The sequence below is a fragment of the Neolamprologus brichardi genome, chromosome 22 (assembly GCF_056152115.1).
Source record: "Neolamprologus brichardi isolate AB-2024 chromosome 22, ASM5615211v1, whole genome shotgun sequence".
Lineage (NCBI taxonomy): Eukaryota > Metazoa > Chordata > Actinopteri > Cichliformes > Cichlidae > Neolamprologus > Neolamprologus brichardi.
In genome coordinates, this window is record NC_142124.1 from 9,648,720 (window position 1) to 9,667,910 (window position 19,191).

General features: G+C 41.1%; 1 protein-coding gene across 1 annotated transcript; it reads right to left on the reverse strand.

Moving 5' to 3' along the window:
* Positions 1-14,047: 14,047 nt before the first annotated feature.
* Positions 14,048-17,570, reverse strand: edn1 (endothelin 1). The gene is made up of 5 exons (XM_006794375.2): positions 17,371-17,570; positions 17,017-17,167; positions 16,572-16,721; positions 16,299-16,403; positions 14,048-15,090 (listed from the first exon to the last, which is right to left on the reverse strand). The coding sequence occupies exons 1-5, from the start codon at positions 17,429-17,431 to the stop codon at positions 14,952-14,954; spliced, it is 606 nt and encodes a 201-aa protein (XP_006794438.2). The 5' UTR covers positions 17,432-17,570; the 3' UTR covers positions 14,048-14,951.
* Between the last annotated feature and the right edge of the window lie 1,621 nt (positions 17,571-19,191).

Here is a 19,191-nt window from a genome sequence, read left to right on the forward strand (position 1 = left end):
TTCACATCACCAAAGTGTTTGCAGCTTGAAATTGGTTTTCATACATTTTGCTTTCCTGTATTTGCTCGACTATCAACTTTGGCCTCACCTCATCTCGCACCTTTTCACGTCACGGGACTTCTGGATCCTCAGACTTCAGACTCTAGTGCAGCTGCAGCGCTGTGATTGTGGTATTCAGCGTTGAGTGGGGACATGCGGGGCCTCGCTGCAGACTGACGGCCGTTTGGGAAATGGGACAAAGTCTTAGAGAAAATATGTCTGGAATGTAGTGGAGAGAAAAAAAAAGACAGGACACACTTTCATAACCGAGCCAAAAGGATGGTTAAAGGTTACAGTAATCTTTCAGGTTATCAGGGATGTTTAGAACACCGGGGCCCAACAGATAAGTTCCTTTAATATTAACTAAGCATCCATAATTACAATATGTGCAGCCTTTAAGATCAGTAATTCCTTTTGGATTGCAGACGGGAGATTGTGTACATACCAGTTAAATAAATGATTTTACCAGTGAGCAGGGCTCAGCAACTTAAGTTTGCCAGCTACAGTTGTGGTCAGAAGTTTGCATGCACTCATCAGGGGCATGAATGTCATGGTAATTCTGAGCTTTACTGTTTCTTGATTTATATTTATCCTCCTAAGAGCTCTTTCATGGCATGCATTTTTAATTTTTCTTTGCTATTTGGGTTGATTGGGACCCAAAGAATGTAAAAACAAAGAATTACCAGATTTTCTTTTTTGCCTAACTTTTGTTTTTGAGAAAAATGAGATCCACATATGAGGACATTCATTTCAAATTTTGATAGAACAGTGTCAGTATAATGTCCTCGTAAGTGGATATCAGGCCTTTTGTAGAGAAAAAAAATAAGTATTTTGGTCTAGACGTCCAAAATGTGATGTCCACATATGTGGACTCCAGGTCCTAGGAGGTTAAATATCTATATATACGTACTGATTTGAAGGTTCCACGACATCCTTTCATTCGACTGTTAACTTCTCATTAGTGATCGTGGCAGCAAAAAGAGGACTTTAGTGACAGGACTCATTGGATTGACCAAAGGAAAAGTCCCAGGAACTCAGTGAAGATCTAAGGAGAACTGTAGATTTACACAAGTTGGGAAGTTGCTGCCCCAGAGCAACAAAGCAGCACAGTCACCTCACAGCAGGACGATCTCGCTGAGCCCGCTTTATGTTGAGTTTGCATGTTCTCGTTTCTGCGTAGGTTTTCTCTGTATACTCCAGCTCCTTCCCACAGTACAAAGACAGGCATAGTGTTAGATAAACTGGAGATTGTAAATTGAGGCGTGAATGTGAGTGCGAAAGGTTGTCTGCCTCTCCGTGCTAGCTCTGCGATAAACTGATATCCTGACTACCCCACCCTGCACCGTCTTCCAGCTGCGATAAGCCACAGCCTCCCACGAACCTGAAGAAAATGGATGGATGGACTTATATTAAAGAATAGAGAAAATCAAACATTTTGAATTAAATATCTGAACTGAACTGTTTTGTGTGAAGGTTTGTGAAAGTGAATACAAAATACAGTCAACACAAATCCAATATAATATGCTACAAAACATTTTTTTGTCTGCAAATTGATGTGATTAGTATCTGCCAGTTATTTTTCTGGACATGTAAGTGTTGATGTTTCGACTGTTTTACCTGAAAAAATGTTGACATGATAAACTTTTACTATGTATCGTCAAACATCCTTTTCTAAATTAGCTCGCGGTTCCCGTTGTATTTTATCAGGAGCAGAACGCTTCATGGGGAGAGATCTTTTTGTGACAATACTTACATTTAAGTGGATGAATTCTCATATCATATGTTTTGCTCATTGTAGGATTGATGATATCTTGCTGATTGCACTGAGCACAATCAGATTCAAAACGGTAAAAGACAGCAGTTCCCTCATCACCGCTGGCTGCCTCGACCGACACTTGTGAATGCACTTTGCACCGACCTGTTGGCCTGTTCACTTCAAAGAACTTGAATGTTTACATCCTGGGTTGCATCCATGTTGTACCAGTGCACACATGTCGGTAGTCTCCTCATTCCTGCAAGATCCCGTATTTAGAAAGCGCATTCTGGGGCTCTTCCTGTATTGTTGTAAGTCCCTTATTTGCCGCCTCACGATGGGATTAAATCTCTGAACTTCAGCTGAACTGTATCGCTTAAATTAAGCTTAAATTTCAAAACTTACATTTTAACTACTGATTTTATCTACTGTTCTGATTTTATCTGTTTTGATTTTATATACTGTTTTGTTTGTTTGTTAGTTAATTAGTTAGTTAGTTTGTTTGCTTGTTTTAATAAATTTTAAATCATGCTTTTTATTTGTTTCTGTTTCTAATGTCTCTGTAAAGCACTTTGAATCACCTTGTTGTTGAATTGTGCTATACAAATAAACTTGCCTTGCCTTGCCTATCGATCCGACGCATCAGAGAGACAGGTTTCTGATGAAGGGCGCAGCAATCTGCTGATTTGTTTTATTAATTCCGCTTCAAACATTGCAGCAAACTTCGGATGGAATAACAAAAGCAAAACCACGAGCTTGTTATCTAATCTGATTGGCTTGAAATTACCTGTCACTCCCTGGCACACGATTAGATTGTGATTGCTTGCTTTTTAAAATATTTTTAGGAGCCAATGCATTGCACAGATATTCATCATAATTTATGAGGTTGTAAATCTGTACACCTAGATATTACTAATTCAAGTGCGGAGTTGAAAGATAATGGGCAGCAGCATGTGTTATTGTTATGGCTGAGATTTCTGTCAGATTCAGCCACAAACTTCAACATGAACAATCATCTTGGCATCACTTATACAATGAAAAGCTAAGCTAAGGAGGATGATGATGGAGTATATAAAAAGACCGGACACAATGAGTCCAACCCAGATGTTTATTACTTGGCACCCATCCTGCCAAAACAGCAACCCAGACTCTTACTGCTCTCGTCCCAGCGCAGGTTAGCCGACGCTGGCAGCTGGATGGCAGCGAGGCGCTCAGCCCTCGCTCAGGTCACTCACCTCAAATGAGTGGGCTTGGAGTGTTTATGGTCAGGACTCGTTGGTCCACTTTTTGGATGGAGACTGTAAACAAAAGGAAAAAAGGTGGTCTGGCTCTGTTTAAAGTTAAAAAAAAAGGTGGGGGCGAAAGCAGAATATTTTGAGCCGTTTACTTATTTACCTAAGCTGAGATGAAAAGATAATTATCAATGTTGTGTCTATGCTTTACACGTGAAGCTAAAATTAGGATGTATTATTATTATTTTAGAACTCCTACTAGAAATGCATGCTGAAGCCAGGAAACGCTGACTTTTTCTTGGGCTGGAGAATGTAAACGGAGGGAAACATCTAGTCTGGTCCTGTCCAGTGGTAACAGCACTTGCCTACCAGCATCTCTGAAGCTCACTAATTAACACATTGTGTCTGATCTGTTGCATTCAGAGTGTGAGAACAAAAAGTTGTGGTTTCAAGATGCCACCCTCAGTTCATTGTCGCCAAGCTTTAGCTTTGCAATGCTTTTAAATGGGACCATCCTTATTTCCAGCTCCATATATATTGCTGGACCCTACTAGAGTAGCTTTGCATGATGCACATCCTTAAACTGCCCCCTGGTGCAAACCCTTAATAGCTCCACCTTCTGAAACAAGCAGTATTAATTCTTCTACCTTTAACACTTGTTTAAAACCAGCTGTTTTCTGACTGGCTGCTTCTCACAAACAGAGGGTTTGATCAGCGGGTGGGTGGAGCTTCTGTGTTTACTCACTGTGGGATATCCTCACTCAGGGCAAAGAGTCAGAAAAACACTACCTGAAGCAACTTTAATAGCAGTCTGAATCCTGAGCTTTAGGTTCAAAGGAATTCTTCACACACTGACCTCATTTTGTGTCCTTATTATGCAGTTAACAATTTGATCACTCGACCATTACATTCATACATATTGCTCATGCAGCACCTCAACCCCCAGCCCCCCCTACACTCCTTAATGTTCCTGATATAACCTGTATTATTGTGCAGAGAATAGTCCAAATAACAAAACATGATGTGCAGCTTCTAAAGTGTTTCTAAAGTTGTCCTTTCAGTTTTGCTTTCACCTGCTGTTGTGCTTTTAAGGCATTTAAACATCGAACCAAGTTACTGACATTTTGGAAAGGTTTTATGCAGAGGCCACGCTCGCTGTAGACTTTAAATGTATATAGCCAAAGCCAAGTTCAAACACCAGTCCCAGGGCATTAATAATGGCTGAAAAAAAGCTATTTATAGCACATACTCACAACTAGAAGCTACTTGTTTCGATTGCATTTCTGCTCAAGTTTTAGCCCCGAATGTGTTTTATTCTGCAGGTGTTTTCTGCACGGTGCTTTGCAAAATTTAAGGTAATGTTTGATTGCTGTCATAATGTGTTAGAAAAGTGTTCATGCAGTAAATCCAAATGAAAATCTTTTTACATGAAAAAAGGCTGTTTGTGTTTTAAAGGCTTTTATTCCGAAGTATGTTGAAGGCTTTGATACTTTAAATGTATTAACAAATGAAAACAGAGGTAATGGCATTAATTGTTGATGAAATGTCTCTCTCAAAGGGGTTTACACACAAAAGCATCGTCTTCGCTGCTTTGCACACACCGTTCCCATCTATCAACGTTTACCTTGTGCGTCCTTCACGAGGCACAATAAGAGTTTCATCTCCACCTGCCTAGCAATGTAAGCAAACACGCCGACAAAAGAGAGCAAAACAAACAGCAGTTGCTATTAATAACATGTTACCAGGACTGATACTGTAAGTGAATGTCCTCGTTTCTTCGTGCGTTTCTCTTTCAGGTTATCCATCGTAGCTGAAATCAAATCTTAATCTGTCTGTTTGCAGAGTCAGCTCAGGGGAGTGTTTTTCGCTGATAACGTGAGGTTTATCCAGGGGCCAGTGTGTCAGCACTTTGCTGCTGGCATTTATAGCAGTGAGAGAAATGTGGGTTAAAATTCTCGAGTCAGTCAGCGGCACTTTTTTTGTAGTATGCAAAGGATATTTTTACATCAGCTTGTTTGACTAAGAGCTGCTGATGTTTTGCAGGAAAAAGACTGCAAAATCATAACATTGATATTGCAATAGATGCTCCAGCTGTGTGACAAGTGAAAGCAGTGCAGAAATTTGCATAGTTTTAAACCAGTTGGGGCAAAATGGACTCCAACACTACTTATTCAGCAGTACTGAAAAAGAAATGAAATTAATCTTATAAATTATCTTTATTCGAGTCAAAAAAGGAAGATTTGCTAGGGCGTGCTCAGTGGCTATCGACTTGTCAATTAGCGAGTTAGCCAATGAGCATGCAGTATTACTCCCTCTTCACATCTAGATTCAAAACACCCAGATCCCAATGACAAACATGCTCATCCTGAAGCTTTTTAACAGGACCTCACTAGCCAGTGGATAATATTATGGTGTGGTGGAGCTGAAATTACTGAGTTCCCAGTGAGAATTTTCAACTGCAACTCTCCATTAAGCCTGACTTCAGACTTTGAAGGTTGGAAGAGCCATAAACCCCCCACATAACTATCTCTGATCACGGCAGTACACATAAACATTAGTAACACTGTAAAACTATTGCGATGCCACTGTTATGTATTTATGAGTAGCCAATCAAGCCATACGTAGAGCACTGACCAGCCTCTGTTGGCGAACATGTTACATGCTGTGTTTTTAAGCACACCTCACTGATGATGACTGAAGGAATCCGACATCAGTCCATCCTTAACACTGTCTATTAGTATAGCATGCTAACATTTGGCAGAAAGTAAACTGCAAGTAAGGCTGGGGAGAGTGTCATTAGTCCAGTGATAAACTCGATATTCAATCCAAGCCCTTCTAGTAGCAAAGGCTCTTGAAAACACCTTCAGAAACTTGTTTGGGCACTTATTTTGAAGCATTATCCAGATTAACTTTAATTTCAGATGTCACACGGACATAAAAGTGCTTGTTTTCGACTCACCACTCAAGTATGATAATAACAGTGTAATGACTTTTCCCCAAAATAAAGGTTTTAAAAGCTTCCTATAGACTTCCCATGTTTTCGTGTTATCATAGCCAGAAGTGCACATAAGTGGTCCGCAGGTGCGCATGCGCTGTCAAAATAAAAGACGCGGACCAGATAAAAAGTTGCAATGTGCGTTTGCGTACATAAGATTTCCTGGAGGAGGACAGACATTTGTTTAGAACTCTTAACGCTGGCTTCAAACAAATGCCAGCTCACCTCCTGCAACCACTTTTCCAAGAATACGCGCTTCTTTTGCGGTTTGGACTCCTTCTGACATTTCTTTGGAGGTGGAGGAACACCAAAGTACTTGCTTAAAGGAGCTTCTTCGACATCTTTAAGAGTTCTAAACAGAGTCTGTTATCTGGTGGTGCTGATGTAAACTCAAGAGATCCCAAGGGTCGGTGGGATGTATCTTCTGGATACCATGAATGCACCAACACTTCATTGAGAAGATGGTAAAATTCTTAATTTTACTGGTAAAAATCTTGACTCGGAAAACACGAGAGGAACACAGCAGTCACTGGAATTTGTCCTAATGGGTAGTGTAGTAAAAACATTCATGCCAATCTGTCTTGTTGTTGTCGACATACCTGAGTCATGAAAGTGGTGGTCTTAGCGACTGACACTGCCATGCCTAAAGCGATGGTGCTGCTAAACTAAAAATAACTGGAAATGTTTCTGTATTTAAGCTTTAATTGACGTTAAGCCATTCTTCTACAGTAGCTCGCCCTCAGGCGGAGTCTTGTCAGCCAGGATGATGAATGTTGGGTGGGTGAATTACTGGATCAGGAATGCTCTCAGACTAACAGCTGTTAGCCACGCAAACAGAAAAATGCAAACAGTTACTTCAACTCCCACATAAAAAAATATTTTATTATGTTTTTAACTTTGTATGCATGAAATTTCATGATGTTTTAAGTTTGGTTGCTTCATGCATACAATCAGATGCAGCATTAGAAGCACCTCTGCGTGGAAACTGCTCTGCTGAGGATGTTTTGTAGTGTTTTGCGCCGTATCGTTTGGGCCCGTTGGTCAACGGGTGGGGCTCAGATTGGGCACTGAGTTTTCTTTGTTTTGCTCGAGCCGTTCCTGAGCAGGTTTTGTGTTGTGTTTCCCTGAAACTGAAACTGCTTATGAAAAACATTTTGGTTAACTGAAACTGTAGTGGACAGAGTAGAAAAGTGAAGACAAACTTAAACAGTATTTTATAAAAATGGCAAAAAACCCAACCGAGATCTAAAAATTCACCTTTCTGACAAACACATCCATCTATAATCCATAACGATAAAGCTTAATACTGAAACTAAACCTTTTTAAACAATAAAAACTAAACCGAAACAGGCAAAAATGAACTAAAAAAACAAACATTTAAAAGCACATTCAAATGAAAACATCTATTTAAAAGAAAAAAACTGTCAAGTTTGGCTTCAGGCTCAAAGCCATTTAGCAGAACACTGAATTATAAGAAGATGATTAATATTATTCACTTTATCTAATGGATTCAAGGTCGTTGTCATTACTCACAGGGAGACTTCCTGTATGGGTGAAAGAACTATTTTATTGATCAATCATATTTTTCCCGTTGGCACCGATCAGTTTTACAGGTTTGGTTGCGCCAATAGAAAATATTTTAATGACTAGATAATTATTTAATGATTATAATGATTTTTAATAACTAACTGGGTTTATTACATTTGGCCTTGATTCAGTCCAGCTGTTACACCCTCCCTCTTCACATGAGTGTAGCTCATGTGTGAAGTCACTCTTTAATGGTTTTGTTATTAATTCAGTTGAATTACATTATTTTTAATATAGCAACAGTCACTTTAAAGCCTTTTCTAGTAAAGAAACGAAACCCCAACAGTCACAATGAGTGCTGGAGCTGTCCAGTACAACAGTGATCAGTCAAACTGTGTACAATAATGCAATAAAGCCTTGTGTGTTGACAAGCAAACAGTGCATCTCCAGCGTCGTGCTGGTGCTTCCCGTGGCCGAGACATCAAAAGCTCCCATTGGCACAGATTAAATATTAGATGTGTCGTACTCGGTCCACAACAAGTGAGACAAACACAGTGAAAGTGGGTTGGGAGAGGGTTTGGTGTCCGATTATACCTGGACTCTGTGTCTGAAATCAATCACTGCTCACTGTATAGTCAGTTTGTAGTCTATGTGTAGTATGTGCAGTATTACTATAGGTAAGATTCCCACAACTCCTCATGAAAAGTGGTATATAACCAATGGTCACTACCCAAGCTTTGCACACCATCATGCATTGCACTGAAGGGAAAATAACAGAGCATCACAACATAAACTAACCGAGGAATTTACAATAGAAGTGAAGCTCAGTATTTATTCATAACAGAAATACACATGTGACACCAACGACTCACTGCAATGAAACATGTAAAGTTAATTATTTTTGCCATTAGCAGATGTTATTGTTCATAAAGTTTAATATGTGTAATCTCTTTGTTTTAAGAGTGTCATTTTCTTTTATAGTTATACAGTGGTATGGCACGCAGATCGTTCAGTACGAGACAGTAAAGGCGCACCTGTGATCAGCAATGTTTTTAGTTTGCTTCGTCGTTTTATCACAAAAATATTCACCTGGCTTGTCTGCTCTTCATCGCTGTCTCAGCCCTCCTGCTTTACCCCAACAGCTGTGACTGGTTTTGATGTTGTGGCGGATGAGCGTACATGTTATGTCATCTGTATATATTTAGACTTTGATGGCGAATCTGTTTTTCATCGCCGACTGACTTTGACTGATTTAATTTTATACACTGGAGTTCACACCGAGGCTGCTTTCTGAAAGTTTGTGTATAATTCTTTGCGTTCTGAGCATTCCTCCTCAAATGTGTGCGACACTGTGAGACAGGCGCAGCACGGTTAAATAAAGCCGTGATGGAAGAGCAGAGGTGTGCAGACTCATCTCAACCCCACAAACATACTTGTCAGCAGCAGAGCATTTTCAGAATATCTCAGGGATATTCCTGTAATGCTCCTCAGTGTTTGTCGTGCTCCTGCCAGGCAGGGAGGCAGGGAGGGTCAGGCAGGACTAAGAGTGGGATTACAGGAGTGCTGAGAGATACCAATAATCAGCCCAAGTGTGTCAGGCCTCCTCGCCAAGATGTGATGACAAATCGAGACTCACTTCAGCGTGCCAGTTTCCAGTCTCACCCTCGCAGGCCAACATCTTCCACTACAAACCCAACCCTGAATCCTCAGCCTCAACCTCCCACACTGGTTTCATTTGCTCCATCATCCAGCGGCCCACTCCTGATAACCTTCTCAGCCAAACACTGAGTTTGGCTCAGGCAGCCAGGGTAATTAATCCGCTCTGGTGGGGCCGCAGCCGAGTTTCGTGATGCTTTCGCACACCTGGGAGTGTTGGTTGGAAAAACAGGGCGTGTGGAGGGAGAGCAATCGTTGGGCACACGTCAGAAGCAGAGGCCACCATGCCCTGCCCAGACGTTCCTCGCACAGGCTCCTATTGTTCGGCTCCCGCGCTCGAGAATTCCTGTCGAGTCGAGGAGATTCCTTCATGTGTAATGGGCTATTATGTTGTGCTCGCTCTATTGAATAGAATAATGAGTTATGCCAAAAGCTAATGTCTCAGGGGAGTTCTCTGCACAGAGCTGCGTAGCACAGACTCAGTGCCATTGTGTTCAGACCCCCCTGTCCGTTGGCATGCTGTTAACCTGATCAGTGTGCAGGTACAGTGAGGCATCTCCTTTTAGCAATTATCCTGCAGGCCTGAAAACCTAATAAAGCCACAGCTGACTCATGGTGTAAAATCGAGGTCATTTAAAGACTGAGGAGATAAGAACAGAGTCATAAAAGTAAACATGCAACAATCACGCTGATAAAAGTAATCTGACAACAAACTGCACAGTCACTGTTGTAAAAGAGCCACAGTGATATAACATTTTTCAGCAGAAGTCTGTTAATATTTATATTGTCAGTACTTTAGCACTTGATTTTTTTTTGACTACTTTACTACTTTACCTTACTCCATTTTTACCAACCGCAGCATTAATGTAATAAGAATTTAAGTTTATGTTTTAGCGACGGCCACATACATACCAATACTTAAAGACGATTAAATACATTTTAATTCCAGTTGTTTTCCTTCTGAGCTGTGATGTAGCCACTTTTACACAACTACAAAATCCAAATCCTTCTGCCACCACCCAACACTGATGTTGTGCATCACCTATATGTCATGGATTACATTCGTTAACCTGACTGAGCATGTAGAAGAATGCCTTAATGGATTGCTGTTATTGTTCATTTTCACCCGTGGAAGAAGCATTCAGATATTGCTCACCTCACCGCATGAGATCTTAACTTAATCTAAAGTTAAACACGCTTATTGTTGAATTTAAAGACTGTGGTAAAAGAGGCCTGCGGTTGTTACAGCGTGTGTTTTTTGTCGTAGCTGTCTGCATATATGTTGAGTTTCATTGTATTTGTTCCATTTTTAATATGCTGAGAGTTTGTACAGCTGCTGGTTTGGCCACGTCTCTCTTTCAAAATAAATTTTTAGCTCAAAGGTAGGTAAAAATGATCTAGTCCTTAGCAGGTCTTAAGATTAGGTAAATACTGCTTCAGATGAACAACAATACAGGAAATATGACAGTGTGTCAGTATTTATTTACCCAAAGCTAAGCAAGAATGCAGTGTGTGAAAAACTAAGGATTCAGTAGCTAGTGGAACCATATTTAGCAGCAATGACTTGAACAAATTGTTTTCTTTATGACTTTATCAGTGTGTCACATTATTGTGGAGGAATTTTGACCCAGTCTTCTTCACATTGTTATCTTTGTTTCAGGTAATCACATATCCACAGCTCTCGTCAGGTCCTCCCACAGTATTTCAGTCGAGGCGATGTCTGGACTTTGGCAGGGCGATTGCAACACCTTCTTTTTCAAACATTTTGTTGTAGATTTGTCGCTGGGACTTGAGAGTGCTTCGGTATACAGACGAGTTCTTCGTGGCTGCAAAATGAGCCCAAATCATCACACCTCCACCACCGTGCTTAATTTATGTTGTGCTTGCTGATTTGCTGTGTTTGGTTTTCTCCAACTGTGATGCTGCAGTGCGTTATGGCCAAAGATCTCGGCTTTTGTCTCGTCTGTGGTTTGTTCAAATTGAGCTTTTTAAACCTAAGCTGTGCTGCTGTGCTCTTTCATTTGTTGTTTTTTTTTGCATATATTGTTGCTTCCTGCTAACCAGGGCCTGTAGAGTCAGAGATGTAAGCCTATTTTGTCTGCACATTAGTACTTCTATTTCACAGAGACATATCCATGCTTCTGCTTCCATTAACAGGATTTTTGTTTGGCTGCGCTGACCACTGCACCTGGGATTACGTCCAGCTTTTTTGCGTGTCATCTAAACTTTCTCATTATTGTCTGAATCTTTGGTCCTGACTGTCTCCTGCAGCAGACATGCCTCCAAATTGTTTTGCAAACAAACAGTAGGTCTGTGTGGAAAATGTGACTTCAGCATTGTTATGATTGGACTCAGAGCGCGGGAGGACACAGCAGTGTTTCTTACAGCACGCCCGAGGCACAGAAACCACCGCGGATTTGTTTGCTAAATGGGCTGGATAGATAAGACTTTTCACCCAATTTGCATTGGATTGTTTTTTAGCTGCTAGTTCAAGCAGCTCACTGATGAGTGATGGCGGAACAATCTGGGCATGCCAGTGTTTGAGCCGAACCAACTTGTATCACGTTCATTAAAGAGCAGGGACGTGTTTGACAGATTAATCCAGCAGATTCACGCCGTTTTAATCTCTGCTTTGCAAGAATAAGTGCTTGGAGATCTTTAATGTATGATATAACTGTAGGTTTAGCTGTTTTTGTGAGTCCTGTCCAGTATTAATGTGAAGCTTATGTGGTTGCTAGACACGAAGCAAAGTTTTGCTTCGTTACTGAGTTTAATGCATGCATATGCATATATGGCGTCAGGTTACAGGGTCATTCCAGAGGTAATCGACAAAATGTGGGAAAAAATCAGGTACATTTTTTTTTAACTATAAGTTTAGGATATTAATGAAGCTACATTTTATCATCATGTCACTTTGACATGTCTTGAAAGTGAGTAAAGATGGGCTGAAATGTTGCTTTTTGTCAATTAGCATTATTTTTCCTGGATGTTTTTAGCCCGAATGACTTTATACAATGCTGTTCAAAAGTCTTGTGCTCCCCATCATTTCTTTATACTTTCCTTCCAAGGAGTCTGCAGACCTAAGTCAAGGGGTGAAACAGCGTTGTGTCTAAACGTAACAGGCAACAAAGAAAGAACCAATTTTAAACTGTATCTTTAAGTGCTTTGTTTACTAGCAACCTGCTGTTTGGACCAAAAACGTGATTTCAAACACTTATATGCATATATCTGCATGGTGTGCAGTGTGTCTGTAAAAAATTTGAGGAAACTGGATTAGTAGAGATGGAAAAGAGGACAGACCTAAAAACTATTTACATCAAATAAAGATCAAATCATGCAAATCCTGAAAAGACCAGGCAGAGGACCTGAGCGATGTGTCCGGCCCTTCAGATGTTCACTGAGGGGTAAAGGTGGCTGTCATGAACCCATTTTTGATGAAAGGAAATGGGGATAAACAGCTAAAGTATTCCAAATTATACAGGAGCTGGGCTTAAAAATCTGTGGCAACAGGTCTTTTTTAGTTGAATTTTTCCTGCCACAGTCTGAAGACATGGATGTTGGGTTCATTCCTGTGTTAGCCCTGCAATAGACTAGCAACCTGCACAGGGGTGTACCCTTCTTTTTGCCCTATGACAGCTGGGAGAGAGCCCAGTGCCCATCCAATGCTAAATTGGATAAGCACTTAATAAAATGGATGGATCCTAGAGTAACATATTTTCAACACTTTGGTTTTCAGACAGCTTTCTTTATGACCTCTATTTAAACACTTAGTTGAACCATGCAGCTGCAGTTGGCTTGTGCTCTTCCAACCTGCTTGTCTGCGGGAGAATCCCAGCTGAGGATGAAGGTTACAGTCCACAGTCCACATCTGTCTTCTAAGCATTTGAGACCGATTTTAATTTTAAACGATGCACCAGCACATTGCTGAATATCTGCATCCCCACTCTCTGTGGCAGATACTTATTATTTGTGTCAAGTCAATTTTGGTCATGCTAAATGTTTAAAAATACTGTAACGAAGAGCTGAAGAACTCTGAAACTTTAAAATGTCAGATATTGGTCTCATGTCAGTATCAGCACTAGCCCAGAAGTCCATACACTAATTTCTCTTAATTCCTTCAAAGCTGACATTTCCATGGCTCTAGGGTTTCTTTTTGCAGCAGTGATAATAGCTGGATGAATGATTTACTGAAATAAAACGAAGTTGACTCGCGAGCCAAGATTAAATTAAAAGATATGCACGGAAGCTCCTGAGAGGAGAACAGTTGCCCCTGGAGGAGGAGGAGTGGTAAAGGTCGACGAGGAGACAGCAAGCGTACGTAATGACCTGTATGTGTAATGATCATTAAGGTGAGCCGGGAGGCCGTGGCAGGTTGGAATGAGAACTACATAAGAGTGACACGCGCTGTACTTTGCTGAGTCACTTGGCGATAAAATGTTGAAACTTTGAGGTGGATACAGAAAAGACACATCTCACAGGGTTGAACATAAACCGCGAGCTGCTGGAAGAAACCCGACGTCCACTTTCAGCTCGTTTAGAAATTGCAGTGTAAACACAGGTTTGTTGCTGAGATGAAAGGGCATGTTTAGCTGCGTTTGACTGCTCTTTGCCTTGTTGTATTCCACATCTGCACTTTCTTGTTACCTCTCAGTTCGTCTGTCTTTATCTTGTTACTCACACTTTGCTTTCTGACTTTCCCTTTTTTTTTTATTTACCAACTTAAAGCCCCGCATACTGAACACATGCAGCTTTCGTCCCAGTTCAGAAACTTTAATCCCACATTCATTCTTTCTTCAGCGGAAAATGAACCTTTGACGTGACAAAAAGAACGAAGGAGCCGACCCGTCGCTTTTAAATAAACGTATCAAATTTATTAAAGTTTGGCCAGAATTTGGCACGTTGGCCACCAATCATTTCGCAGAAATGACAAACCAAACAAACAAAGGATCGACCAATATGGCCGTCAAATTACAATGTGTAAAAAATGATAAATAAATAGAGAGCAGCACATGTAAGCAACAAAGTTACTGAAAACATAAATTATGATGAGTGAATGGCAAGAAATCGGTGATAACATCTGGAATACAAAAAAAGGCTCCCAGCAGCTGACACACAGGAGACACCCTGTTAGGTAAATACAGTTTCAGTCAGTGAAAACATGTCTCGAGCAAAGCCGTGATACAAGGCACATAATCCCTTTTACTGACAGATGATCTGTTATTGCAGTTGTGTGCTAGGAAAAAGAAACTATGGCATTTTCAGAATATACAGCAGAGATTTTTTTTTTTATTCTGTTAGAAAGATTTGAGTACATTCCTCTCTGTAATATCAGCTTTATGAAATGTTATTTGGTGTCTGTTTTTTTGCTTTTTTTGTTTGTTTGTTTGTTTGTAAAGTCCATAAGCGTGAGTCTCTGACCATGACATCTGAAAAGATCAATGAGTGTCCTTGATTTTTGCAGATTGTGGCCAAGTTCTCTTTTTCAGCTTGTCTCCTTTCACCTGAACTCCTTGTAATGTCTCTAACATCATTCTGGCGTCTGAAGAAGTGCAGCCCGGTCGAGCTGTCTGTGCTCTCTGCTCTGCTGCACTCGTGAAACCGACATGGAGTCGGTTATAGCCGGCCTTATGCGGGCTACCCACTTCCTTCCTGAGGGGCGCTGCTGCACAGAAGTCCCCGCTGGCTTTAGAGAAGGTTTAAAGCCCCTTCCTGCCTCTGTATGACAAAGTGCAGAGGAAAGCAGTCTTCTTTAGGAGGCCACGCTCTCGCCCTCCCATGCTCTCGCCCTGTGGTGCTGTCTCACCCTCCACTTCTCCAGGAGCAGGCGGGTTTTCAGCGCAGCCCTGAGCGCTGGAGGCGGTGCCCGTTTATCACTGTTGTTCTTCAACCTGTAGATAAAGGCATAAAGCCATTAGACATGCAAACCAGTGACTTTGCAGATTATGTAAAAAGCAGGCGTGTGAATTGGAGCAGTCAGTCAAACACATTCAAAACAAAGTTGTTACTCCTGAGTGGTTCGAGAAGATGGATGTTTGGAGTTTTATGATTCCAATTATTAATAAGTGAGAAAGTACAGACATGTGGCGCCGCAAACTTTGAGACATGACAGCACATGAACGCGGCTCCTTTACCCACACGGCTCCCACAGTTAAGCGACGTAAAGTGGCAGAGCTTACTCGAGGTGAATTCCACACGATCCTAGGAGTTTCATGGAATTTATAACGCAGCTCAGTCATAAGTTTCAAGGAATTCCTCGCTTGGGGGTTAATCTCTAAATTTCTGCCTCTGAAACACGTGCTGGCTGTTTTTATCCTGCAGGCTCACGGGGTTTTACGCTCACAAGAGCTGACATATTTCACGCTACAAAGGGACCTCCGCGTTGCTGTGAGGTTGTACAGGGGCGAGTACAGAGGGTGGCCATGGGGTGGTGCACGGCCCCCTGCACGGCCACCAGCATCAAAAGTGCTATTGGACTAGAATTGGACAAAAGTGTTAAAGCACTTTTAATTATGTATCTACAGCTTTTTACTTCTACTCCACTACATTTTTAATACAAATATAGTACTATTTACTCTATTTAGTCATTTTTTTCAAAGCTTTAATTTAACTAATGGTGATTTTTAAATATGAATCAACTAAGAAATGTTGCTGTTATTATAAATTAAACTACCCAGAAGTATTTAAATGATTTTAAAATCCTCACCGGCTGCAGGATGAAAGTAACAAACAAGAATTATTACCCACAGTATCATGTATATGATTCTGTGTAGGAAGTACTTTACTTTGAGTGTATTTTGATGCTAAAACCTTGAGAATGTTAAGTAAGATTGTGACTTTTAAGTAAAGAGATCAAATGCTTGTTTCCACTGTGCCACTTTGTCCTGTGTTATGGCACAGGGCCACATGGGAGCATGAGAACAATGCCCTCTATAGATTTCAAATCAAATATTTTGATTTCTTTTGCCTTGTTCTTTGTCCTTCCAGTCCCTCCCTATTTTAAAAAAAAATCCTTTTAATGTCCCTGGTTGTAATTGCCTTCTTTATTTTGCAAATACTGCGGTGTTTATCCCTCTTTAGTGCAAGCGTGTTGTTTTACCTCTTAATCCTGTCCGTGTCTGCTGCCAGCTTGTGTTTGCGCTGCGCCCCAGCACCGTCGTCGCCCCCGGGGAAGCGAATCACCACGTCGGCCGTTGTCTCATACCTGAGAGCGGGAGCAGAAACACGCGATGAGAACAGGATCACATTTCAGTTATTCATTTTCTACACAAAACCTGTCGCCACATGTGATGGAGACAATGCAAGAACGACGGACTGGGAGCGTCTTTTGGTGTCACTGTCAGTAAATATGATTTGGCTGTGTGAAGCGCACCTTAGGCGGTTTTCAGGCCAGCAGAAGTTCAGGCAGGTGTTGTCGTTTTCCCGGACACACTGGCAGCGAGGTACGCTCCTGGGTGCGCTGGAGTCCGCGAGCGCGCGCCGCCTCCGCGGAGCGTTGCCCAGTCCGTACGAGACCACGCGCCTGGATGCGACAGAGACACAGTTAGAATCATAAAACTAAAAGAAAGAGTCAAAAACTGAAAACTAAACATGCTTAAAAACATATCAGAAGACTGTTGAATGCGATTCAATTTTGTTGTTTCGCTTTCACTTGCAAAAATACAAATAATCGGAGATTGCTTAAAGAGAGTAAAAACGCATAATTTACTCCCAAACCGTCGCAAAACTTCGTCAAACATCAATCTAAGCGATTTACTTTCTCTTTACACATGTTTACACGCTGCTGGAGACCACTAACCACACTTAAAAATACTTACTCAGGTGTGTTGACCCATATGATGTCCAGGTGGCAGAAATAGACGCACTCCTTGTCCTCGAACGATGCGCAGGAACAGCGTTTGGTCCGCACATGGCGCCCCTCTTTGACGGTGGAGGCGGTGAGCGCGTCTCCGGCGGGGGCCGACAGGACTGTAATTACAGCGTCGTTATCAAAACACAATCTACAAGCTATTAAACTAAAGAGAAGTTGAGACTAATCTGCATAACTGCAGGCTGGGGATGTTTTTGATTTGATTTGCTTTCACTCAGCATGGTGAGTGGTTTGCTCGGTGTTTTTGGAATTTACGTAAAATTAAGTTTATAAGTGGTTGGAAAAATCTCGCAAAAGTTACCTGTGGAGGAAATCCAGGAGGACATCACTGATAACACGGAAATCCAAACGTATATATCCATAATTTGCAGTAAAGTAGTGCTGAAGAAAATGAATAATCCTTCAGAGGTGAGAAAACGAGCGTGTATCCCTCAGAGCGTTTCAGCGAGAGTCCTCGGAGATTCGCGCAGGAGCGCAGAAGCGTCGGTCTACAGTCTCTGTTGTCAGTATGGGCCCACATGTGCAGCCCTTTGACTTTATAGTACAAGTGCTTCCCACCTCCCCTCCCCCCCCTGCAGCGCTGTACAGTTTTGTCCTTTGGCTTGTACCCAGACAATAATGTTTGTTAGCAGTTGGTCCCTGATAAGGGGCCGTGCAGGCCAAGTTGAGGAGTTTGAGATGCTTTGGTTCCAAGTTTAGGGGTGTGGAGAGTGTGGGGGGAGACTCCAGGCGAGTAAATGCGACCTGAGCCTTACTCATCTAGTGGTGCTCTGATTAGACAGCAGGTGGCAGTCTAGTGACAGCATTTCTGCTTTTGCAAATATTCACTGTAGACGTTTAATACATCAGCGTCAGAGGGGACTTGGGGCTATTTAGCAGAAATATAGCTGAAGCACACAGAACTACAATAAATGTTGATGCTTCACTTAAAGTGTATCAGCATGAGTTCTTTCTGAAAATTACTCAGTGTTTCCTGCATAAAAAAATAAACCTCAATAAAGATGCCTTAACCTTTTCTGAAAAATTAAAAAATGTCCCCAGGATTATAATAAAAACATGTTAACAGCCAGGCTTAATATACTCAACAATTAAATACATAATGGAAGTTTTGATAAACAACAATAAGTAAGGCCTTGGTTCCCGTACACGTGACTTGGTATTTAGTACTAAATATACCATTTTGTGCATTATCTGCACAAAAAGTGATGAGTGGAATTTAAAAGTGCCTCATGTCCTTTTTTAATGAGAGGATGAATTAATATTTTTAGCTTTATCTTATTTGTAGGCAACAACGGTCGCAACTGATGGTGACAAGGAGGCAAACTTTGTGAAGGGGAAAAGGAGTGGTTCATTTTCTTGTGTGAAGCAGACAACAGGTACCTGCAGATTACCCATGACCCAAAGGGAGGTAGAGACTAATTAGAAACCACCATGAAAGGTATGTGTAGGTATGTAAGGTATGTGCCTTCAGCAGGATCAGAGATTCAGTGATGGAGAGAAACTATATGGTTTTGGAGCTTTATAAATAACAAAAACGCTGTCAAGTAAAAGTATAACAGGCATAATAATTTTACATTCTATTGATAACGAATGCACCGTATTGTGTCGGTGCAAGTGAAATAATTCTTTCAAACTACAGCAGCATAACAGCTTAAAGACACAAAAGAAAAAAGCAGTAGTGCCCAGATGGCAGTGCCATCCATACTGGCACAAAGGCTTTAAAGCAGTGAGTGTTGGTTCAGTCTCCAGCACTCTTTTTACTGCACCCCCCCTTAACTTAGATAATGATCTCAACTTTTCTTTAGAATTGTAGTGTCTTAAATCTGACCTGTGATCTACACATTGGGGGGAAAAACCCCCAAATTAAAGCGCAAGAAAAGACCCAAAAAATTCAACTTTATTTTTATTAGTGTAAAGATTAGTCTAAAAATGTAAGTATACCTTTTTTAATGAATATATACACTCATTGTAAACCTCTAACCATGAATACACCCACTCACTGACTAAACCTGTGAAAAACAGAGAGCAGCATGATCATTTTTAGTGGAAAAACTTTCTCACATATTGTTTCATGACGGGAAAATAAACTCAAAGAAAGCTTAAATGGAGTATGCACCTGATT

Coding starts and splice junctions, on each gene's coding strand:
- edn1 (XM_006794375.2), bottom strand. CDS start 17,431: ATGGATATATACGTTTGGATTTCCGTGTTATCAGTGATGTCCTCCTGG. Junction 16,404..16,571: donor TGGCCTGAAAACCGCCTAAG/GTGCGCTTCACA, acceptor TCCCGCTCTCAG/GTATGAGACAACGGCCGACG. Junction 15,091..16,298: donor GACACGGACAGGATTAAGAG/GTAAAACAACAC, acceptor CTTTATCTACAG/GTTGAAGAACAACAGTGATA.